This window comes from Buteo buteo, chromosome 11, assembly GCF_964188355.1.
Source record: "Buteo buteo chromosome 11, bButBut1.hap1.1, whole genome shotgun sequence".
Taxonomy (NCBI): domain Eukaryota; kingdom Metazoa; phylum Chordata; class Aves; order Accipitriformes; family Accipitridae; genus Buteo; species Buteo buteo.
The window spans coordinates 16,351,395-16,377,116 of NC_134181.1; the positions used below are offsets into that span (position 1 = coordinate 16,351,395).

General features: G+C 39.4%; 1 protein-coding gene across 4 annotated transcripts; it reads left to right on the top strand.

The window, feature by feature from the left end:
* Window positions 1-54: 54 nt before the first annotated feature.
* On the top strand, window positions 55-25,519 carry HEATR3 (HEAT repeat containing 3). Of its 4 annotated transcripts, XM_075040206.1 has the most exons (16): window positions 593-738; window positions 2,287-2,459; window positions 3,276-3,363; window positions 4,324-4,436; window positions 6,263-6,372; window positions 7,127-7,267; window positions 8,025-8,308; window positions 8,997-9,087; window positions 12,155-12,312; window positions 13,329-13,411; window positions 13,673-13,809; window positions 16,262-16,350; window positions 17,166-17,309; window positions 17,412-17,588; window positions 18,529-18,672; window positions 21,628-25,511. In XM_075040206.1, exons 1-15 carry the CDS (start codon window positions 619-621, stop codon window positions 18,646-18,648), a joined length of 2,028 nt encoding a protein of 675 aa, XP_074896307.1. In that variant the 5' UTR covers window positions 593-618; the 3' UTR covers window positions 18,649-18,672; window positions 21,628-25,511. The 4 variants fall into 4 exon arrangements, with proteins under 4 accessions (XP_074896308.1, XP_074896307.1, XP_074896306.1 ...); XM_075040207.1 differs by lacking the exon at window positions 593-738 and adding an exon at window positions 55-194 and having other exon boundaries at window positions 18,529-25,519; XM_075040205.1 differs by having other exon boundaries at window positions 18,529-25,519.
* Window positions 25,520-25,722: the final 203 nt, after the last annotated feature.

The following is a 25,722-nucleotide window of genomic DNA, read 5'->3' on the forward strand; positions in this document are numbered from 1 at the left end:
GTTATCTTCTCTTGTACTGTGCAAATACAGATCCCAGGTGAACACAGAAGAACTTCAGAAGTTTATAGCTGAAGTCTGTAACTTTCGTACCGGACCAACGTTTCCCTTATTCGATGTGGTTCTTACGGTCTAAGATACTGACACCAGAGAGAAAGTCCTTCCCGTTTTCCACCCTGCAGGTCAATCCGGCCTCTGTAAGTGCCGCTAGAGGAAAGTGTTTCATTCCACATTTACCTTGTTTGAGTTTTTGACGCGGGGTGACGTCCCGAGGCAGACAGCGTGTCCTCGAACCCACGCGGGGACGCTGCCGATGCTGGGCTGGCGGGGGGGCCGGGGTAAGTCACGCCCGTTCCGCTGGGCGCGGAGGGCGTTGCGCTGATCTCGCTGGCGGCGCTCGCCCGGCCGGTGACCCGGGCTGCGCGTGTGCCGGCGACGGCGCTGCCGCTTCGCTGCGTCCGTAACGGGAGAGGTCGTCACCTGGCAGTAAGCGGGTCTTCGGCGCGGAGGGCGGCGGCGAGGGCGGCCGGCCTGCCGGCGGCGGGGCCGGGCCGGGCTGCGCCTGCGCGGGGGCGCACACGTGGGTGCGCCGGCGCCGAGCGGCGCGGCGGCCGCGGAGCCATGGGGAAGAGCCGGGCGCGGCGGTTCCGCAGGGCCCCCTTTTCCCCCGCCGGCCCCGAGCAGCGCCGCGGCGGGGAGGGCGGCCCCGAGGAAGAGCCGGCCGCGGAGCTGCTGGAGAAGGTGCGGGCGAGAAGCGGGGGCGGCCGCGGGTAGGGCGGGCTCGGCGCGACTCCCGCTCGGGACCGGGGGAGCGGGGCCGCCCCGGCAGCCGCGGCCCGGCGGGGCTGCGGTGGCCGGTGCCCGCCGCGGCCGGTGGGGGTGGGGCGAGGTGTCGGGCGAGGGACCGGCTGCGGTGCCGCCCTCGGGCGCGGGAAGGAGCCGTGCGGGGCGTCCCTCCTGCCGCCTCCGCGTCGCTTCTCCGGCGTCACGGCTGCGTCCGCGGGCGGCTCGGCAGGCAGGGGCGGCGGCTGCCGCCGCTCTGCCCTCGCCCCCGGGCCCGGCACCGGCGGGGCGAGGGGCAGGGCAGGGCAGGGCACCCCGTCCGGGCTCTCGTTCTCGCCTTCCTGAGGGAGCGGTTCAGAGGGGCTGGGGCGGGGCGGGAGGCTGTTCGGTGCCCCTCGTCCCAGGGGAGGCTTTGGAGGAGTTCTTGCAGTGCTCGGCTTCTGTCTACCCCACCGGAGAGTTTTCCTACGGGTAGCCTGAGCGATGAGTCCAAGATCCACACGTAAGAAATAACCGACAGAAAAAGCTGAAAAGGACTGGGTTTGGCCGCCTGTTGGCCGCATTCCTGGTTTTGGTTCAAGTACTACAGATGAAAACTAGTTTAAACCTCCTCCTGCGCATGTGACTTCAGAATCGGAACTAAAAATCTCTTTTCCTTTAAGTAAATAAATCGCCTTTGTTCACTTCACCTAACTGAACTCATTGAACAACTCGCTGCTTGATTATTCCTGTGGACTAACCTATTTAGTCTTTTAAAGAGAGTAAAATAAAAATATATATAAATGCCCAGGTGAGGATGAACTGAGAGACCTCTGTCAGTTTCAGCAAGGCAGGATCTGATGTACCACTCTTCTCCACTCTGCTCTTCAGCAGATGTTTATCTTTTTTGTTAGGTTTTCAACAAACTCCATGACCTTCCAGGATAGGCTCTTCTGCTGTTTTATTATTTTTATGGCTTGCAATTCTTACATCTCACCTAAGCCTCTATTACAGTACAAGTCAGTGTTGTCTTGTGGACGTAGAGACCGCTTGCTCCTTATCTTTAAGCAGATGGTTCTAGTGTAAAGGCTGTTGTGTTTTTTCATGTTTTTTGATTCTTTAGTTTTTCTTTATGGTGGCATATGTTATGGCTGTTCTACTTCCTTGATGGTATTTTTTTTCCCCCCTACTTTTGTCCTTTTTTTTTTTTTCCTTAAATATGGTTATCAAAAGTAAATATGAGGTCTCACCAGCACCAGCTACTGTCAGATCTGTGTCTGAATTATGGCTCTTTTGTTAAACACCTAGAATAGTATTTATCTAGTCATGTAGTTAACACACATAACCCAGGCAAAGATTTGTAAACTTCCCTGGAAGTTAAAAGCTCTGGATTCCTTTCAGGAGTAGTAAAACAGGAGGTACAGTGCTGGGCCTGCAGATCAAAAAGCAGATCAGTCTTTTCACTCAATGAAAACTTCCAGCTACCTTTTCCTTTGCCCCTAATCTGCCCTGTTTGTGTCTCCCCAGCTGCAGCATCCAAGTGCTGAAGTGAGAGAGTATGCCTGTGCCAGTATTTCCAAGCTGTTGCAGCAGAAGCACGTAATCCCAGCCTTTCTGCAGAGAGATGTTGTCCGATGTTTAGGACCATTGTTGATGGATCACAGTTTAGCTGTTCGTGAGACAGCTGCAGGTGCTCTCCGGTAAGCAATTTTTAATATTCAGTTAGAATGAGGTACTCCTGGCATGGTAGAGAAAAGAATGGGGTTTTGCTGTTAAAAGCCATGAACTTGAATGCCAGCCTCTCTGTCTTTAACTCTGTTTTGAGCAAGTATGCCTATGTCAGTTGAAGTCCCCGAGGGAGGGGCTTTTCTTGCTCCAGTAGGCTGTCATGAGACTTTAATGTCAGCAGCAGGGTTTAAGCTAGTTACTACCGTTTTATCTACTCCCAATGGAATGCACTGCTTTCCATCCTTATGTTATGGAAAGAAATCAACAGTAGTATGAAGAAATATAGAGAACTTGATTGAATCCTGTTAGTATGGCATTTTGTATCTTGATTATACTCTAGGAACAGTGGATTATTTAGAGAATGCACATAGCTGGCTTTTTGAGAAACTTTTAAATATTGAACAGCATCAGTTTGAGTTGGTATTCTGCGGTCAGACCTACAGCTTGCTTTATTTGTACAAAATTGTAATGCTAATACTTGTTAACATCCGTGTTTTACCTTACACTGAGTAAAACTTGACAGAAGTCATGTTCTAGTACAGATAAGCTTTCTAGTTATACTAGATAAGTAAGTGAATTTTATTTTTTTTTTCCTAACACCGAAGTTGTTCTTTTGCGTTAGGATGGTAGAAGACTAAAGTTACTGATTAAGCAGATTGATTTTAAAGCAAAAAGTACCCTAACCTTTAAAGAAGAATACTGAATGCATGTTTTTTTTGAAACATTCCTGGAAAGTATTGTGTTTGATCTAAAGCTTTTTTTTTTTTTTTTTTTTTTTTTTTTTCCAGAAATCTGAGTGCTTGTGGAGGATTTGAAGTCTGTGATGACATGGTGACAAAAGACATCATGACACCCCTTGTTGCACTTCTTAAAGAGGTGTGTTTATTTTTATTCTGCTTTTAAAAGTGATCTAGCCATTGAATTATCCCATTTTCAAAAATAGTTCATTTTTTTAGCCATTATCAAGATAAGATATTTGAAAGATGTTTTAAAGGAGTGTTTCAGTAGGTTTAATAGTACAGAAATTATTCTGGAGATTTCAAACCACTTGCTTCTGCCTCCTGACCTGCTAACTTGGGTCTGTGGTGAGGTTTGCTGCCTAGGATGATTTTTGTGTAAATGGTTTGGAGATTTTGGGTCTGGAACATCAGTCAAGACAAGTCTATTCTGTCAGTCAAGATCCAGATCCAACATTTATGTTGCAACATTATTCTAGTGAGGTTTTTTTGGTAAACAGTTTTGTCTAAATGAAAGGTTGGATTTACAGTTGGGTAGTTACTGCTATTGTAGAATAATCTGTACTGAATACTTATTCTTTATTTGGTCCAGGTGTTGCAGTGCAGTTTGGAAATTGCATTGAATTCTGTCACCTGCTGTCTTTGTATGAGCAGCCTTGAGCAATACCATCATTTTCTGTATGTTTCTTCCCCATTTTAAATTATGGGTAATAGCATTATTGTAAAGCGCAGCAAGATATTAGCTGAATTAATCTTTGTGATTAGAAAGAACTGTTGAAAGTTGCATACGGACTATTAGCAAGGAACAGCATTTCAGGTTCTAAAAATGGCTAAGTATTTCTTTATTAAAAACATGCTTCTGGAGACTTTTGAATGCAAAGCAAGTACCCTAAGAGTCTTTCTACAAGAGAAAAAAAATTATCAATGGTTCAATTCCATTGTGGCCCAGTTTTCATAGAGAGTAGGAAACTAGTCAGGTTTTCTGGTAATAAACACTTCATGAGAGATCTCTTCATTCACTCTGCTGCTATGTTTTAAGTTCTTGCTTTTCTTCTTGGCTTGTTTGTTTCCCAACCCTGGTTCTCTTGTTTGGTTGTAGTGTAGTACTGGACTAGATGCTAACCAGCTCTCTCCAAAGAAATGCAGAGACATGAACAAAAATTATATTGAAGACATAGCTAATGAGGCTATTAATTTGCTGTGGAATGTATGGTAAGTGCTGTATAAACACTGGCCTTTTAGAAGAGCTAAATTAAATTGTTCCTGAAGAAGAGCATGGTAATTGAGGCAGAAAATAAATTACTGTCCTTGCATGGGAAGATATATTCTGTTGCTGATTCTGATTTCTGATTGTGTTGCTCCTACATGTGCCTTGCTCAATAAATGGCAAGCCCTCATCTGGTCTGAAATACAAGTTTATCTTCTATCATAAATTACTTTTCTAAGTGAAGGATTCTAAAAGTGCACAAAGTTGGTCATAAGTTTTAGGAGAGTGACAATTTTTTTGTATTGGTTATTCGCCCTGAGTTCTGATATTGTTTTCTGAACATGTTCTGTTATAGTCTCCTGTATAGTTTGGGTTGTGGAGTCTTGCATGCAGTTCCTGTGGATCCTTATTGTGATACGGGAGATGGAGAAAATTAAATTCTGATCAGTGGACTCCAGTGCTCTGGGAATATGAGGAGTTTTTGTACTACTTCCTTCCTCTGCAGGTCATCCCAAAAGTTAATATTAAATGTTCGGACAAACTGTCCCTTAGCGACTGAGGCACTGATAAAAATCTACTTAATGGTGTAAGAAAAACTACTAATTGAGCAGTTCACATTCTACATTGGAAACACCAGCTGAAGGAAGAGAAATGGCAACGCTATTAATACAGAAATGGCTATAAATATTAAAGTGATACAAACCCGTTTTGAAAGTTCTCCTTGAATTTTGTATTGTTTCTCTTCATTTTGTAAGAGCTCCATAATGTCATTATACATTTGGTCCATACAGGATTTTGTTTTGCACTGTACAGTATTGCAATGGAGCTGCCTCTATGTGTGTCTGTATAGTATGGCAGCTGGCTTGAGGCTTTATTTATAAATTGGGGGGTTTTTTTAGGGATTGGAATCTAGAACAGTACAGAAACTGCTTGCTCAGCACCTTACACAGAATACAGGACCCTTTGTAACTCTGACTTGACAATCTTTTGTGTTCATTTTTTTTTTTATTGCTTTTGTAGACATAAGTGCTTTGGAACAGGAACTGTAATCATTAAGTGTGCTATAAATTACTTCTGTATTTTGAACTTTGTGGCAATGACTGTGAACTCCTGACTTCATTGCTAAGTTTGGTACTGATAAAATTGAGGCTGGCATTGATGCTGAGACATAGTATTTTCAAAAGTAAAATTTTAAAGACCCTTGTAGCTAGTTAAGGCTCGTGTTTTTATAGTTTGAATTTGTCCTGTATCAATATATTAGTTAGAGTGGCAAAAGCTGTGAAAACATAAAGAAGCACAAATCCCACTGTTAAATAAAGTAAATGTCACATTTAGCATTGATTTAGCATGCATTTCTGAATGTTAAGAGCGGTCATTTTCTGGAGTCAGCGAATATTGATGTGAGAGGTAACAGCCCACTCTGTTGTCAGTAGGTTTGTGGATGAAGTCTTCCATGGCTGCAGAAAGCCCTGGGCTGGCTTGTAGCCTGCAGCTATAAGCTGCCTTTCATGCTCTGGCTGGCTCTGTCTGGCTCTGTCTGTATGAAACTGTACTTAGACTCCCAAATAAACTCCTGAATACTTTGCGTGAGGAAGAAGCTGGCAGAAGCCAGCTTTCCTCAAAGGTGTCCAGGGTATTGCAGCTTCTCTTTCTCCATTTTATATAGAGTTGATCATAACCTCGATAGCAAAGGATAGCTCTTTGACTACTGTGTAATTCTTAGGCAGGTTTTTAAAATGTGAGTAATAGTGAATACATGTTACTTAAAATGTTGTTACAGTAATTTTTTCTGGAAAGAGTGTTCTATTAATTTTTTTGTGTTGTGCATTAGTGAATGCAACAATACTGCGGTATACATATTCAATAAAGAAGGATGTCTGGAGGCTGTGTTACATTACATGAAGAAATTTTCCACAAATGTGGATCTGGCTATTTCAGTAGGTAAGTAGTAAAAAGAGAAGATAAGGATTTAAAGATATTTTTTTTCTTTACCATATGAATGTAACACTGATATCATATCCATTGCATAATGCACCTGCCTTAGCATTACTTAAACTTTACACTGAATATAAGACTTTGAATTCCTTTCTGAACAGCACATCATTCAGAAGTTGACATCTGTTGTGCTTGTTTTCAGTCCAAAGGAGAATGGCTTATTGGTGGTTACGTGGGAGGAAGAGTTTTGTAGAAAGCAAGCTCTAGACGGAGGCTGAGCTTCATTTTTTTTTTCTGGTTTTGGTAATGAAGGGTTTAATTTGTAGAGCAGAGGACATAGTCCATCTAAAATAACCCCAAACAACTCCTATTACTTAAAATGTGGTTTTATTAGTAGTATTGTTATTATAGTCTTGTAATGGTATTACAGGTGCATGTGCTTACAAGGTTTTTTGGCATTGTCCCTAGTCAGTATACAAGGGAGAAACTGAATTTTGAGTAGCTGAAATTAATACAGCTAGTCCCATGTCTGATGTGGTACTGTCCTCACCTGTTTTATGTACGGATTTGCCATAGAAAGTCTTTTAATCTAAAACACAGCTTGTGAAGGACAGTGTCACACCGTTACAACATGATGCTGCATGAAATGTTTTCTCCCTGTGTTTCATTACTCCAGCTTTCAGGAAAATTATGCTTTCTCATTAGAAGAGTGAAAGCTACTATTGGGTTTGTTAATTATCTTTGTTGTTGTTTGCTGCAGCAAACTGCCTGCAGGCAGTGACGGAAGATAATCCAGATCTTCTTTCTTCATTTAATGCTTCTGCACAGCAAGTTTTGGAAACTGTGATGTTGTGTCCAGAGAGCACAATGAAGCATATCCTTCTGAGAACGCTGATAGCAGGTACGATGCTCGAGGGTGTTCATTGCTGTGTGATGGAGAGCACGGCAGGTAAAGGAGAGTGGGAAAGATAGAAGGCTTAGTCTTCTCTGCTATAGTCTGGATATCTGATCGTCAAAGCCTGTATAGATGGTTCATGAGGTTACTTCTGCCTTTTGGGATTATGTTTTGGTGTGACCAGATACTTGCAGCTAATTTTAAAACTGTCTTAAATGCTTGATTTTGAGTTCAGTACCTGCTTAGTGTGATAACCCGTTTTAACTGTTCATTTGGTTTTCAACAGTGAAATGAGTCAATAATAGTACAGGAATCATTTTGATCTTGATAGGAGTACATTTTTACCTCAGGTTCTCTACCTTGCATTCTTCTTTCTACCTCAAATGCTCAACCATGGTGATTTTTGATACCAGAGTGTAATAAATTAATTTTGAGAGTCCTTAGAAAATGGTTATCTTGTGTGGGTTTGTTTATTGCAGGTAAAAAGTGTCACCAAGGTCACTCCACAGAAATATGCTGCTTATGTTTCCATGCTGAAATTTACTTGAGATGTGGGCATAACATAGTTATTACAGATGAGTATATGAAATGCTAAACAGAAAAAAAACACAGAAAAAAGAGAAAAGACTTGACCACTCATACTGAATTTAAGTACTGAGTATTTTAAGTAGTGGAAGCTGTGTCCTTACAAAATATAGGGCTATTACAGAGCTGAGAATTGAGTATTTTAATAATTTTTATATTTCAACTATCTCATGTTTAGGCACTATCTGGAATATCAAGGATACCATTCCACCAGGCAGTCTGGGAAGCACGGTTAATGCAATCCTGAAGATTTTCTCAGAATCGTTAGCAATAGATGCTGGCGAAATGATTATTAGTATGAATGAAGCTGAAAAAAAGAGGTTAAAACTTGCTGCAGAGGCAGAAACAGAGGAAAACATGAGTGATGTTATAGATAACTGTGTTTTGAGTGAAGATGATGACATGGAAGAAATACCAAAAGGAAAAGTCAGGAGAGAAAATGACATTTCAGATCTACTTCCGGTAAGCATGGCTGGCTGGCTCTCGGACAGCTTAGTGCATTTGGCTGAGCATCTGACTGGTTTTGACTCAGCATTAGCCAGAGTAAACTACCTGCAAGTGTTACTAATCCTAACTCACAAATGGCGTGACTATGTTAGCTAAAACCTCAAAGATGAGCATGGAGAATTCCAGCACAACTTGTTCCAGCGTGCTCAAGTTGCACAGCACACAAGGAAAGCACGTTTCCATTTTTTGCCTCTAGTGGAAGGTATAGGCTTATCTGACACTTCTACCTGTAGCTACTGTGGGAAGTTCTGATTTCCGCATAAGGCGAGTGAGATTTTTAATGGTTGTAACCATTCAGTTGTGAGTGGAGGTGGCTCAGAGATTAAGAAATGCATTCGCTATTGCATACATGGAAAGAATAACAGAAATACATGTTTCTGTTAGGACTTTAGCTAACTTTAGGTAATCTTTTCCGTTACAACTTTATTGCAGGTGGGATTTCTTGAAGGTAGAATTTGTTTTGAAACGTCCAACTGAAAGATGAGAGATAATGCCTTTTTTTTGGTGTTTTTTTTAAAGTTTTGGTGTAGAATGAGAAGAGGAAATGGCTGGATTGGATTTTTAACTGACAGCTTGGGTACTTTAATTTGCACTGAAATGTTGTTTTACAAAATTAAATTCGGTTCATGTTTTTATTTTTTAGTCTGATAAGTGGGAACTGAAAGAAGTGACAGCTCTACTGATGGCTCAGCAGACTGCTCTGGAAATCATTGTTAATATGTGCTGCAGTGAAGGTTTGTAGGAATCTCTTTCATTGCAAGTGCTGTGGTGCATTTTGTTTCTGGAATAGGTCATGTTTAGTTTGCTGTTTAGTGATCTTAGCTTTTAAGGGGGAATGCGTATAGACTTACTGTCCCTGATACCCTCAGCTGAGGGGCAGATTGGATTGTAATTTCTATTACTAATTTAAATGGATTTTTTCTCATTTAAGTAATTTCTGTTGCTTATGGATTTTTTTGCATGATGCTACATGTGCCAACATTTAAGAACAAACACAAAAGCACTTGTGCCGAAGAGATGCTTCCTAAAAAATATTACAGCAAATTCTTTGTGGAGTTAGAGCGTGGTCTTGAGCATTCATCGGATACAATATGGGTATGAATCTTATTGCAGGATGGGGGCATCAATTTTTTTTTTAATCAGATAAATCTTGTGGTTTTGATTTAGTTTTTATACTACAAGTGTTGCAAAAGGAGAGACAGCTTTTGCATGCAACTCTGGCAACAGTGCAGATTTAGGCTGTTCAGAGTTCTGCCTTTATGAGCTTTTTTTGGAGGAGAAAGCCTGTTATTCTGGGGGGAGTAGGAAATAGATACTCTGTATCTTCTATGAACTCTGATCCTCAGTTTTGATAGCTTTTTCCCTGATCTTCAGGAAAACAAATCAGTGATTTTCAAATTCTGTTTAAAAAACCCACAAAGAACAACCAAACAAAACTAACTCCCCCCAAAGCCCTACAAAACCTGAAAACTTTAATTGGTACTGCAGTTTGTAAGCCTGATGCAAAAGTAATTGTGTGGGAGATAACTTTCTGAGTAAATCTTTCAGGTTCTAATAAAATCCACAGTAATACCTAGATATTCCCAATGGTGATTTTTTTTTTCTCTTACAGCGCAAGGAAATTCTGCACCTAGTATATGAAGCTCCTTTCATAACTGCATTTCTCATCTATTGAGCTGTAATTCATAAGCTCTCCCCTTTAATTGGAAAATCTCTTGTGGATAAGCTGCATATTCTGCCATTCACTCAGTGTAATGTAAGGTTGATTGTGTTGTATTTCACTACAGTACTTTGCCCATTCATGGGCAGACAGAAACATAGTCTGTAGAAATTAAGAGGAATCCAGAGGCAGTTGTTCATTTAATTTTCAAGTTATTTGAGGACTAAAATAGCTTTAGCCATTATGCTGAGTTCATAGAAACACTCAGCTTGCCACAGAACTGAGGGAAATAACCAGGGTGGCAAGAGATGTGTTTTACTGAACAATGGCCAGCGTTTGGAAGAAGCAGAGTGCTCTCCCCTTAATGGGGACATGGGGGGGAAGTCAAGAGACTTCAGCATTGCTGTACAGTCTGTAGTTCGTAGGTTACCAGCACTAGTTAAGACAGGATTGCCATTGGAAATGCTTCTGTATTTCCAAGAACGTTATAAGAAACCTGATCTTAGTTACGGGCTAACATTCTAAAGCCCAGTTCCTGCTCTGCCCTGGTCACTGACTGTGAACATATGATGACTTATCTTTGTTGTTGCTGAATTGCATGGTCAGCTCATACAGTTATCATTTAGTTTTCAAAGGAGATTTTTGTTTGCTTTGTAAAGATGCAGGTGGAATTTTATTTTTTTAGAAGATGGAAGAGACTGACTGAAAGCGGGATGTCTGCTTTGTTTTCATGCTTGTTGCTACTGTGGGTTGGTAAAGCATGAAAGACAACTGTTTTTCTCATGCAAAGGCTATTAATACCAGCATATTATGGCTGTAGAATTAATTGGATATTACCATAAGCAAAAGAAGATGCCCAGGTGATCAAATTGCCACAGCCCGATGAGTTACTTTGCATCAGATAAACATTAGTCGTCACCTTCAAATAAATTCTTAAGCTGCTGCACGGTGCAGGTGAAATGCGTTCAGTTAGACCCTTACTGCTGTATTTTAAGTTAATGAATTTACCTTTTGCCACAGAAAAGTGCATGGCCGTTACCATACTTACTACGGTACCTAGATCTCGTGTGAATTTGTGTTGTGAGACAAAATTACTTGGGGGTGAATGGGATATTTTTTTTCACAGTAGTTAAATATCCAGACCTAGGTACACAGGCAGAGCTTTCACCTGTCAGTGAGGAGGATCAGTCTAACCTATAGACTTAGGACTTTTGTAAACACCAGTGTCACACCAGTTAAAATGTAACCAGGTTTAAAACAACTTTAGATAAATCAGTGTAAACCCTGTGGACATAGATATATCAGTTTAAATATAAGTGGTGGACTGACTTTGTGCTTGTCAGGCTGAGTCTGCCTTTAGCCATGGACAGATTATTCATTTTACAGTAGCTGTGCCCATTGGTAATAGGACCTGAACTCCTCTCACCATGTCTGCCCTTACAGGTCTGCTAGTAGAGTAAATCATGTAAGTATAAACCTAGTTCAGGTTTTTAACTATAAACCTAGTTTAATTTACTTAAAATATGTTGCCTGAAATGGGTAACAGAGATGATCTGGCTTGCTTTGCCTTGTTTTGCTGTTGTTGTTTCTTTTCAACTGGCCTTGCTGTGGAGAGAGTAGCATCTTCATCCAGTCCAGTTACTGCCCAGTCAAGAGGACATGTCTGTGGCTTTGGTATTGCCAGAGAAAACAGTTGCCTTAAACTGATTGCAGTTAGCAAACAAATTAAGTTACACTGGTGTATTTGCATGCTTGAATCTACTTCAAAAAGTAAAATTGTACAATCCAAGTTAAAATCTTCAGAAATGCTTTATAAAATGTTTCTTCTACACCTTTTTTGATATCTTTAAGTGAAGCATAGTTAATATCAGAGAATGAAGTACCCATGTATGAAGAACCTCTTTCATAAGAATGCTTGTTGCCTGAGTGAATATTAAATACATAATTTTAAAAAATAAAACAGTTTAAACAAAAGTAGTATAATATTTAGAACTGTGGCTTAATGGCACTTGCTTTTTGTGGACTTCATTAGAGCCCAAGAGCTTAAAGACTCCTAAACCAAGAGATGGAGCCAAGTATAATTGAGAAGTAGGATACCTGTTGCATATGAGTGCTGTTACAAGTCTGTCTTCTGTTTTCAGATCCCTCTGATGATGAATGGGAAGAACTCTCCAGCAGTGATGAAAGTGACTTGTTTATGGAAAACTCATACAATGAGGGGAGTGGGCTGCTCATGTCACCCTTGTGCCTCTCTGATGAGGTTAACTCAGCATTTCTGAACAACCTAATTCCAAAGAAGGTATTGTCTTTTATTTCCAAGACATGGTACAGTCTTTCTCTTGTGCCTGATTTGTATCCCAGGTTAGGCAAACCATCTGGAGAAAAGGAATATTTTTTAAAAATCAGTTTAGCTTTGCTTTTTTTGGCTTAGAGGTGGAGCATCATCACATGAACTGTCATGACTTAAATAATTTCTTCATGTAAGTGGGAATGGAAGGTTCACGTGTGTCGGAAATCGTGTTTTGCTTTTTTCTTTTTTAATTTGGCTTTTCCAAAATACAAAGGTTATTATTCCTTGATTCGGACATGAAAAAGATTACCTGCAAAAAGAAAGGAAACTTCGAGTAGAAGCATGAATGCCAGATTTCCATATTAGCTAAGTGAGGTGGAAGTAACATATGTGAAGGGCACCAGTCAGCACTGGAAAAGTACAAGTTCCTCTTTCTCTCTGTTTTATACACAGTGTCTGAAGTATAATATTTGATACTGACAAGAATTCAGATGTTCTTGTTTCAGAGCTGTTTTGCTCGTTCTTATTTGGGGTTGTAAAGATGAAGTTTGTCATTTGAATCAGTTACTACGCTAGTTCAGCAGCATTGTGGAATTGTGACCCAAGACATCAAGGTACAAGATGAAAACATTCAAGGCTTTTTGTACTTAATACCAAGCAGTCTAAGTTTCACGGCAAGGTCTTTTACACTTGCACCTATCTGTGAAAATTCTGTAGCGGAATCTGTAAGGAGAAAGATTTAAATAAAAAAGAATAGCGGAGACATAGAAAATCGCCTTTTGTTCAGTAGAGTTGGATACTTAAAGTATGCTATGCTAAACCCAGTGTGTAATTGCACCATTTGAGTGATTGAGGAAGATTCTGGCATTTTTGGCAGGTGAGACACTTGCTACCTGGAAAGCTTTGAAATATGTAGTTTGAAGTATGTTTGACATTAAGCTAAAATGTCAGTCTTCCTTCCAAACACACTAAAAAAAAAAAAAAAAAAAGCTTTATTGCTAAACCTTTCTTTTTCCCCTCCCCAGATTCTTGAAAAAACTGGTTTTCCGAACAGTGTTGCTCTAGACATCTGTATGCACAATCCGTCTTGGAAACCATTAATTAAAAAGTAGGAATTTCATTGTCTCTCTTACTATTTTTCATGTATATTCAGTTGTTTTGGGAATCTTAGAAGGATTGCCCATCTTCGGGTTACTTTTAAGATCTGGACAATGGCAGATATGATACATGATTTTGAATAAAGAGATACTAGTGTTTCTGTAAACCGCATACTGGATCACAGCCTTATTTAATTCAAGATTCTTCTTTGTATTTTGACATCTCTTTTCAAAGAGATCTACTAAGTGCATTTTTTGTTTGTTTGTTTCAGACTGAATGCAGTGCAGTGTAGAGCTTTAACATGTCTTCATAGCATTTTGTTAGTGTCAGACGTGGATTGTCTTGGAGGAGCTTCAGCACTTCAGTCCCTTGCACAGCATCTTTCACAGCTAGTCTTTTCTAAAACAGGTAAGATGTTAAGTAAATGGGGCTTGCTGACCCCCTTTGATCATATAGATATAAGGTAGCCATGTACATTGTTATGTTTTAATGTAATTGTATTACTAACTTTATCCCTTTGGCCTTTCAAAATAAGGATACTGAATGTCAGAAATGTGCTGACAAAACAGTGTATCCTGATAAGATGTGTTTATCCAAATTGCATCTTAAGCAAGTATGCTCCTAATGCAAGAATATGCTTTACATCTGTGTGTGCACACAGAAAGTCACCAAGTTAGTGGATGAATCCTGCCTTGCTGAGACCAACTGTTTGCTTGATCATATTTGTGAGAATAGCAGTTCTTGATCAATCAGACAAGCCATGAAGAAGATGGAAGATTTTCTTTTTAAATGTTCTAACTAGCCTAAACAGATGTGAAAAAAAGGGTATCTAGCACAGTCTTTCACATAATTTTTTTCTAGGAATCTTAGGAAGTTGTGGCAAAAGTGGTTGTTGCAAAAGTCTCCAGAATGTACGTGCTTATTACAGTAGGAAAGAGAGCAGCCTCCTTGTCTCCAGGGCATGCTTTATGCATATGATTGCACAGCTTTACTGAAAACATATTTGTAATAAGAAAATATAAAAAGTTGTTATGACTAAATATTAAAGCTGCTCAACTTCCTGTTATGGTGGTGGTTCGATTTCAATGCAGAAGGCAATAAATACCATTTTTCTAAAAATACTATTTTAGAATATCAGATATATCCTGGTAAACGCTAGAATTTATCCACTGTAGTTCCTCCAAGGCATATTATTTCACAGAGATATTGTTATGGTTTCCCCATACATCTGCTAGTAGCAGTATTATTAGATGGTCTAGTGTAGATATGCAGCAGTTAGCATTTCCAGCTACCTCCTGTAATCTTACACATCAGATGAGCATCATTCCAAAAATACTGTTGGACCATTTATGCTATGATCTCTCTGTTACTGACACTAGAGAAGCTGAACTGAGATTAAAAAAAAAGGCAAAAAACCCCACCTAGTTCCAAGCTGATGATCTGGTTCCCTGACGGGCTGCTTCATTCAGACTATTCTGATAATCTGTTTTTGTTTTAAGGTCAGTGATGATGGCTTTTCAAAAAATAAGAGATATTCTTAGAGACTGAGAAAGCCTGCCAATTCTCAAAATTGTCAGAAAACATTTTTCCTAAGACAGATCTGTTGAAGTCTAGCATATGCATGGCTTTGTCATTTCTTGTCTCTTAGAAGCTTGAGAAGCTGTTTTCTTTCCTTCCTTCAAGTGTCTTCATTTGTAGCCACAAATGTGGTGTATGTAGTTCTTCTTTGCTGTAGTGTATAGTATGACACTACATTAATGCTTGAAAATGCATTTGCCTGCAAAACGCTTCTTTCTCAGTGTCATTAAAAGCATATGATCAGTCTATGGGAACATTATTACTGAGTGTAGTACTTGAAAAACTAAAATGCTGGAAATGAAAATAAATATGAAGACATATGCAAGGAAGCACACAAAACATTTGTCTTGTGTTGGAAGAGCAGGACTTCCAAGATTTCAGGGTCTACATGTTATGCTTCGCAATAGTCAGAAAGTTCTTAGATGAAACTGGAGAAGGGGCTGCCTGAAGACAGAGGATGTTAATAAGTTAGTTTAATGGCCCAGGTCCATTTTTGTTAACATAATATTTTTTTAGGTAATGGCAACTGCCAGATAGAATTGATAACATACCAACATGTGGTTAGAAGGAATTGCCTAAACAGGGTGAAAAAGAGATGTAAAGATCTAGTTGCTTACGTGGGAGAGGAGGAGGTACGCATGAAATAATCAAGAGGTTCTGTATCTAGAGTAGTCCAGAAAATAAGAACATATTAAAGGAAAATAAAAAGCTTCAACAAATGCAGAACACGCATTGAAGATGATGGCTGGTATTGATGAATTTGTAGTTAAACAAGAATAATGCAGTGTTTGAGTCATACATTCCTGAAAGGTTATTAAACCACTGGAAAAACATGTTCTTTATATGAATTAGAAAGAGTCTGGTGTTCTGAGTGTCTAAAAAGCCTGCTTAGAAGACAGAAGAAAGGAGTTAAAGTATGCAGTCAGCTTCTGTAGTTTTCTCAGTTCCTGTATTATGGCCTCCACGTGATACCAGTTATCAAGCTTCTGTTCTGACAGCTGTGGTTTGTACCATATGTTAGGTCACACAAGTGTCTTAACTAGGGATGTGCCTGAAAATGAGGACCAACTGTGGTCTAACCTCCAGATGCAATTAATACTGAATTCAAAGAAATCGCTATGGTTACAACCTACAAAGACCAGCCTCTGAAAATCTAGCTCTTCCAGTTTGTGGTAGTACCTGGAGGAACAATTAAAGGGAATTAAGGAATTTGTATTTCTTTGGTTCTTGTATCCTTCATCTTACTGTTTAACTTTTGGCTCTGGGTTCAATTCTTTGACAGAACTCCCTGCAGACACAGAATTCCTGGAAGCCATAACCAGTGCTTTGAGGGCTCTTCTACAAACAATGGCATCGAAAAACATTTCCCAGGTAAAAGCTTTCAAACTCAAATGCTCTGGTAGGTTCAAAATGATGTGAGATTGTACTGGAAAGTTTTTGAAACAAAACCGTTTAAATAAAGTGCTAAATTTCAGCAACTGTGAACACTGAAAAAACAGATTTAGTAGCATTCACTCTTTGTATTTTTCATGGACCTTACAGGAATACGTTTTTATGTATCTCCTCCTTAACATGTAAACAGATGAAAGGTATTTCAAAAGCAAAATAGCAATAAGCCACAGGTAGTATCTTTAGGAGATGGATATAGTGACAAGCATTTAGTAAATTAGCACCTAGAAATGTGGATTCTTTTATTTCCTGATGTCATCTAGTTGAAGCTGATTGTCCTAGAATCTTGGTTGGACATGAATTAGTAAGCTAAATATAGGAATGAAGCATAATAGTTTGTTACACAAGATGTAATTCTAGGTGGCCCGCTGGTCCTTTCTGGCTTTAAATTGAAAAACTAGCTTCTATACTGTAAGTCGTAATGAGTTGGAAATAGCTATTGAGCTAGGTAAATTTTTGAAAACCCCTTTGGGCTCAGAACTTTTTCCTTCAGCTTCATGACAGCCTTGGTTATGTTCTGGAAGAAACACCGTAACAAGTTGGAAGGGAGAGTTTAACTGTTTCTTGCTAATTAAATTTTCAGAATTCATGTAGTTTTCATAATACAGGACTCTGTTTCTCTGTTATAAATTTGCCTGTGTTCTGTAAAAGCGAATGATCTAAATGTCATATTTGAAAATTTCCATGAAAGTGTAAATATGTATATCTTTTTTTTTCTTTTCCCCCTTGCTAAACAGTGTATGACTCCTGAGCAGCTATTGGCTTTGTGTGAAGCTGGTATTCACAGCAGCAATGCCAGTGTTAGAGTGAATGTAGTGAGCATCCTTGGAATTTCTGGGAGTGTCCTAGCAAAAGGCCAAGATACAGCTGAAACACTAAAGGTGAAAAACCAAACTTTGCATTGCAAACCTACAACAGTCTTGATACTTCTTTCAATTTTCTTAAGCATTGCTGGAAAAATTAATTTTTCTCTCTTATTTCAGATGATTGGAAAATTTCTTCTTGAGGTTGCTATGAAGGAACCTTCTCTTGTGGTAGCAGGGGAAGCCTTGGATGCACTTTTTGATGTATTTGCAGATGGTAAAGAAGCAGAAAAGGCAGCGGTACAGATCAAGTTGCTTCCAGCACTGAAAGAATTTCAGCCAGTGTTCAAAATGAGGGTAGGCATCAAATGTGGCCAGCTCAGGGTCTCAACACACCATGTGGGTTAAAGCTTTGAGATTTGGGCTGCTAGAAGAGATAATTAAGCAGGAATATATGGCTTTAAATGATGACCAAAGAAAGAAAACAAATAATTGAATTCCTGATATTCTGCTTTAGAGGAAAGCAAATACACTTACCTTGAGGTTCATGGAACCATCAAGGTAACAGCGCAGCATCTGCATTGCAACATCTCCATTACACCATCAGCATTATTGATGTCTGAATCACTGTATTGTTCTGATAGCCTTGTTAAAAAAAAAAAAAAAAATCCTGTAGATGTCTCTGGAGGAGAACAGCTAAATTGGTGGGAGAGAAGTTACATTGACATCTTTTGTTTTCAATGTGCTGTAGTTGCAGGTGGACATTTTTGTTCTGTTGTTGGTTAATTAAAATAGATCATGTATTCTGTACTCTTAAGAATCACAAGGCCAAAGTTCTGAACTGTAATTTTAGGTACATCCTTGTCTTAAATAGAGAATGACCTTTAATATGTTGTTTCATTAGTCAGATGAAGCCTGAGGAGTGACTTTCATAGTCTTGAAGCCAAGCACTACACACACAAAAAAATAAATACCTGATAGTGTCACAGTTGTTTGGTTAGTTAGATGTGCAAGGTCTTACACTTATTTTCTGTAGCTTTTTATATGAATGTTTCAGATATATGAATGAAATAGCGTGCCAGTAGCAGTCTAGTTTTAGGCAGAGACGTATTATAGTAATTTGACTTGCAGACATAACTGCTAGCTGTGCATGTGCACACATGAACAGGTTGGAGTTCTCAAAAGGGCATGGGTAGTATGTCTTGACAAAAGACCTATATAGACTTGCTATAAACTTTAGGTCATGTAATAGGAGAAACTTCTCCATGAGTAAAGTAATTATTTTTTGGTTTTACAGATGCGAAAAGAAGGCAAAGGACAATATAGTACAGATCAACTGTGTGTTCTTGACAATGTGAAGATGAATTTGAGAAGATTCATTGCATATCAGGAGACACTAGGGAAAACCCCAACTTGAAACATGGAGGAACTTTAAACTAAGGTTTCCCTTATTGAATAATGTTTTCCAAAAATATAACCATTTTGAACTTCTAAAATTTATTGAGCAGAGCAGTTTTGCTTTCATGTTAATACTGCATTTTTTTTACATTCAGTATTTTTATATTTCTGGGTTGATGCAATATGAAAGTCACATCAGCGTAAAAAAATATAGCATACTTCGAGATTAAGTGTTAGCAGTGATAAGAATGTGCTTTTGCAGTCCTGAGGTCTGTACATAGCAGCACTGCCATTGTTTAGAAATCCTCACATATCCTGGTGGAAAACTATAATTGCATGAAAAAGTAATTTAGAGGATATTCTTGGTTATGTGCCAGATCAAGAAAAAAATTTTAAAAGCTCAAGATATTTTTCAGGGAATTGAGCAGTGGCAGAGTGCTCATATTTGCTATTTGCTCTTACCTGTGTCTAGAATTGCACAGGCACTTATGGCAAACTTCCCAAGAGAAGTGTGTGACAAATGTGTGGATTACTGTCAGCACTTGGATCTGTTACTTCATGAGGTTTATTGAAAACTGTTTCAGATTCATTTATGATAAATTCAGTATGATAGGTTTTTGCTGTGGAAATAAGTGTAAGAAGATCCTACACTTACATGCAGCTCCCTGGTTTTACTTTATTTTGGTTGGTATTTCTGAAAATCAAGTCTCCTGATTTACTTTATTCCTTGTAATTCTACATCTGGGTGAATTTGAATTCAGGGAAATAGTAAACCTAATATTTTTTTTTATACTGAGATATTATCTAAGTAACTTTATAATTGCTTAAAATATCTTTTTCAAATATTTCTGATAGAGATTTTTTTAAGCTGTAAAATACAGAAACTATTTTCAAAAAATATCACTGATTCATGAAGATTGTATATGAAGTTCCATATATCAAAAGCTTCGGTTTTGTTTCTGTGAATGAGATCCTTTCATACACTTTTTTTTTTTAAGGAAAAAACCCACAACGAAACACAAAAGCATCTTGTTATGCGGATTTTTGAAATGGGAGTTTTTCTCCCCTTCTTCTCTTAACTTGCTGCCTTAGCACAGGCATCTAGTTTTTGGCAAACTTCTGCCCATGGTGTTAGGCATGGAACTACCAAGACCAAATTTGCTCTGTTTGTTAGATTTCAGTCTCTTAGATTGGAAAGCAGGCTCAGGAACTGGCTGGCTAACTTGCAAATTACTTGACTTTGTGAAATCCTGACATATGGTACTTTTTCAAATGCAAGAGAAAGTGAAAAATTAGTTTAAGCAGCTATACTGCCTGGAAGTCCTGTTAGTGCTATTACTTTACAGAAGTTGGATAAAATGTGTGATGTGATGCGATGCAATGTCTGCTAATCAAATGAGTGAGTGAGAGTGTGGGACTTGGGAGGGCTCCAGGGCCATTGAACCTGGCCTGGAGAAGTCCTGAGGAGCACAGAGCGGTTGAAAGGTTATCCTGGGATTTGGCAGGGGCAGGCAGCAAAGAGGGCTGGAGTGTAACAGCTGAGGAAGGAGTAGCTAGGTGGGTTATGGCACAGTGCATGGATTTTAATCCTCATGTTAGTTATATTTGCTGTACACTGATGGTAGTATAGTATTAGCCTGATAAAAGGTATTAATACTTGTTTGGAGCACTTAAAAGGATTTACACGCAGAAAGTTCTGTGCTCACTTGCTGGGTGCTACACTGAAATGCAGGATGATCTAGGTTGGAAAGGATCTCTGGAGGTCTCCTAGTGCAATCCCCTGCTCAAAGCAGGACTTAATTTGCAGTCAGATAGGTTGTGCTAGGCCTTGAACATCTCCAGGGATGGAAATCCCACAATTCCTGACTGCCCTTGCTGTGAACGCTTTTTTTTTTCCCTTTTTCCCCTTGTAACTAGTAGGATTTCCCCATGCTGCAAAAAGTGCCTGTTTTCCTTTGACTGCACCCCACCAAGAAGAGTCTGGCTCCACCTCCTTTATAACCCCCATTTGGTAGTTGAAAACAACTATATTCCCCTCTTCTCCAGGCTGAATAAACCTAGCTCCCTCAGCCCTTCCTTGTACATCGCGTGCTTTAGCTCTCTAACCATCTTGGTGGCCTTCTGCTTGACCTGCCCTATGGCATCTTGTACTGGGGGCCCAAAACTGGATGCAGTACTCCAGCATGTGGTCTCATGAGTGCTGAGTAGAGGGAAGTAATCAATTTTCTTGACCTGCTGGCCATGCCCCTGCCAATGCAGCCTGTTATTTGTTAGCTGTCATCACTGCAAGGGTGCACCGCTGCCTTCTCTTCAACTTACTGTCCACCGGCACCCATAGGTCCTTCTCTCCAAGGCTGCTCTTTGGTCATTCAGTCAAGAGCCTGCTCTGTTTCATGGGATTACTCTGTCCCAAGTGTAGCACTTTGCATTTTACATTGAGTGTAGCAGTCAGAATCTGGTTCCTGGGGACTGTTAGAACAATGAAGTATGTTATTTTTTGTTTAGGGTTTTATTTTTTTAGGTTACTAATGAAAAGAAGTGTTTCATCTTCAAATATGAATCTGAAAGTTGCAGATAAATATATGGAAGATAGGGCATCCACTAGACAACCTGGTTTTATTAATATGATCTACCAGACCCTGTTTTTTTCCTTCAAGTGAAAAGACAGACTGTCATTTAGATCTTAAACTACTCCAGCAGTAGGAACGCATGGATTATTTTTTTTGCTATGCACTAATCAGTTGAATGTCTTTTAAAAAAAATTAAAAAATTGTGTCATAAGATAGGTGCATAGTATGAACCATATTGCTTGCAGAAGTATATGATTTTTAGTGCTTAAAGTGCTTGTTTTTATCTTCTGGTAGACATGCAATTTCTAGCTAATAGCTGGAAGAGAAATGAGGATGTGCGAAGGCATTTTGGTTTCTTGTGAGTTTGTAGTAAACCCCTAACATGCAAAAACTAAAATAATCCCTTCACCTTTGTTTCATCTGAGGAGACCAGAGCATTTTAGTGGGCCTGTTTGGCTGAGGACATGAAACACTGACAGGCTGGCAGCTCTGTCTCTAGCTCATCAGGTATGTTTCGGTTGATAGAGAAGTAAGCTGTAGTTCTTGGGAGGTGTTTTTGGTGTTTTGTTAACCTCCTTGCTAATATTAATGCCACTTTTATATGTGATTTCCTAATATCCCATGTTGTTAGGATCTTTGCCAAAGTCTATTGGCCTTACCAGTGGCCCACAGCAAAATGGAGCCCTCATCTTCCCTTAGGGTTTCTATGATATTATAGTTATCTAATAATAATCAGCCAACTGCATGTTTTGGTGTCCGTACTTTTATTTCTCTGAGAAAATCTTACTCTATCACCTGCCTAGCTACCAGTTTAGTGTAACTTGCTTTTGGTGTCTAACGGAGGGCTTGTGACTGAATGAGAGGTAATAATTTTGTACATTAATTTAGAGAGCATGTTCTGCTTGTAAGGGACAAGATAGAAGATAATAGGAAAAGCATCGAAGACTTTTGAAGACTTTTGTCCATGGAAGACAAGGGAAGTTATCAGTGATTTAAAGAAGTGTCAGATTGGGGCCTAAAACCAGAGGAGATCTGTAAGTACAGAAGAGCTAAGCTGTAAGATTGGGGCTATAAAAGTTGTTCTCACACAGTTAAGGAAGATAAAGGCACCAGAAGAAGGGATGATGTGGTGCAAATTAAATGTTTTGGGGGCTCTTTTGGCACTGGTTTGTTTAAATAGGTTTAGGGTAAGCTTGAGATGAAGACAAGATCCTTGACAGCCTACAAAGGCAAAGCCAGATCTTGAAGATACTTTGAAGGTGGCAGAAATTGGACTGATCTAGACAGTATGCAGCGTAAGTAAATAGATGATAGATGTAAGCGATCTTCATCAGTTCATTTAATCACACAGATAAGCCTGGTATCAAAACAGGTATCCGAAACTAAATTTGTTTGCTTATCCTGGTCTCTAAGGCATCATCTGTCTATGCTTCAATTAAAAACAGCGGTCCTTTGAAAGTATGGATTGCTGCTTTATTTGTCTCACTGTCCGACACCTAGCACAACAGAATCTAGCTCTGAGTTGAGATTTTATACCAAAGTAGGTGCTGAATTTAAGTTGGGTCTATGGTATTAAGTAAAGAATGTAAAGAGGGCTGTGGGCTCCGCACCCTGTTCAGAAGCAGCAGGACCAGTGGCATTGGCTGCTGCTTTGGCCTCTCTGCAGCCTGCAAAATGTTGAATCCCCAACTGTGTAGGTAAGGAGTTATCACTGGTATATGGTTTTATGTTTGCTGTCAATAGAAAGAAACAAGTGGCAAGATTTAAATAAGCATTTTTTGTGAAGTGCTTTTTATACATTGTGCTTTGACATTCAGAAGATGGCCGTAAACCCCATTACAGTCAATAGTTGTGTGTGTTGAAGGTATTTTTTTCACTGTATGTTTTTTTTTTTTTAAAGATTGTCGCCTTAGAGGAACAAGAATAACTTTAACCAGTACTACTTGGCTTGGTTTTATGTTTGTATTTGGAGAGAACGTATCAAAAAAAAAAAAAATCAGAGCATGGTAAAATTACAGAACGAGAACTGTGTCGAAGAACAAATTAATTTAAAATCTGTTTGTAGTTTAAGTATATAAATGAAATGCATATCTTGTGGACTATTAACATAAAACAATCAACCAAAAATGCATATAAACACAAGTTCTGTTTTCTTAGTAAGTAATTTTCAGTAAAAGCATTCCCAGAGGATTGGATAGAAACGTCTAGCCTGACATTTACTGTTGCAAATTCAAATTCAGGCAATGGTACTGGTAATTGAAAATAACATAATTGTTCTTTTCTGGCACAGATGAATTTAGCAAACAATCTAAATATAGTTTGCGCTGGACATACTGTTAAGATATATAACATTAAGATAATTGGCAAAAACCTGAAAACTCTTGACAGTCACAGCAAATTAAGGAACTTGAAGTTTTTCCACAAGGGCTGAAACATGGTGAGCCTTTGTGTTTGAAGAAGCTTTTCCTTGAGTGGTGGGGTTTTTTTGGTCTAATTTCCAAATAAATTCAAACCATTAATTTTTGTACCTTCCAGGAAAACCAGCATGCATTTAAAGCAATTCACTCTAATTTCATTTTGTTTCTGTATTATTTTCATAAGTTCCCTTTTTCTGAGAGAGGCATTTTGTCAGACGTAATTCAGTGACCACATAAAAACATTGTTTGAGACTTGCACACACTTGCCCCCCCCCCCCCCCCCAAATCTGGGTGTCAGGAACTCCTTGCATTACTGTTATATTAAGAGCTTAAATCAAACTGCTTATGAACTGAAATAAGATACCATTGTAATAATCTGTATGCTGTTAGAATGATTGTGGCTGCTACGTGTTCTCAAAACAATGGAGGGTCCTGATGCAGCCCTGGGGTTGCAAGGTGCTCACATAAATACCTATACCACTTTTAAAGATGCATTGGGATTTCCGTATACCTTCTCCTGGTTTTGTGTTCCTTTTTTGACAAAAATCCCGGAAAGGATTCTTTGTTTTCTTTCTCCTCTGACATGTGAATTTTTTTTTGAACTTTTAAGGAAAATTGCATTGGCCTCTTCCCTTTTCCCCGCCCCTTGATGGAGAGTGAAAGGCACTTCCAGAATTTAACTGAAGAATGGCTGATTCAGCTAGAAAATGCATGATGTTTCTAAGTAACCTTTTCTGTGAAGTTCTCTTTTTAGTAAGTGAAAGAGTTAAAGTTCAAAGTCATAATTAAAAAAATAATTTTGACCATATTCAAGTGGGGGTTTTCTTGTTGGTTTTGGGTTTTTTTTGTTTGTTTGTTTGGTTTGTTGGTTGGTTTTGGTTTTTTTTGTTGTTTGTTTTTTGTTTAAATACCTGGTAGGTATACTTCCTCATCTAAAGCCTTTGTGGTACTACACCACCTGTGTTGTGTCCTGGCTTTATTTGCTTGGGAGTAAGGTTGCTACTGAGGAATCCTGTAAATTAATAAATATCAGTCCTACAACAAAGCTTGTTTACATTTACGTTCTATGAGTGTGGAACAAATCATTGTTTTTTCCAGAATTAGCTTTTTAAAAAAAACACCACAGGTATTTTTTCTGTTACTGTTATCTCCTTAAGGATACAACAAAAAGAAGCAAAAAAGTTTATGAATTGAAACCTTTTTATTTGCATCTTTGATGTAAGAGGTCTGTCAGGCTAGTCACTTTCTAGTTACCTTTTTCTGGTATGTTTGTAATTCTCAGAATAACTGAGGAATGTGGGGTTTGGAAAATAGGATTATTCAGGGCGGTTTTTCTCCACTTCCAAGCTGTGCTTAAGTCCCACCACTTTCCACTTGACTTTCGATGGTAGTTTTAGGTACAGATCCTAATTCTCAAAGCCATTAACTCAACCCGCAAATTTCACCCTACAGCTCCTTGCTGTAGTGGAGTTTCTCTTGGACAATGCAGATCAGACACCCTGTGACAGAACATAGGAGGTCTGAGGACAAAATGTCCTGCTCTGGAATGGTGGGGCGAAGCCAGAACTTCACTCTTTGTCTGTCATCAGGAAGTGGTGCTAAGACTTCTTTTTTGCCAACTGCCCACCTCATGGAGTACTTGGAATTGAAATGCAGCTTTTTAATTCCAAAACCTCCGCCTCCATCTTCCTAAAGAGAAATCCTCTCCCATACAGTTCTGAAAGTATGGGAAGCACCAGGCCCTCCGTGCAGCATGCTGGAAACTTTCTAGCTGATACTATATTAAAGATGTTTTAAGGCTGTAGTATGAAAACGCTAAAAATAAAACTGAGCCTGACCAGAACTTGTACTGCTAAATGTTGCTGTTTGCTGTGTTGTGTATGTAACGTGTTTTTCCACCTGCAGAAGCGTTGGCTATACAAGTATGGCACCTAGGCTCTCTTATCTTCCTTGGAGCGGAAGGGAAGGCAGGAAGACCCAGGAGTGTCCGTAACCATCCCCCAAACAGTTTTAGGGGAGTGCAGTGGCAGCTGACGGTGTACGAGAAGGGTAACGCGGCCGCAGAGCGCTGGTACTGGTACGCCCGACGCCCTCGCCTAATTAACG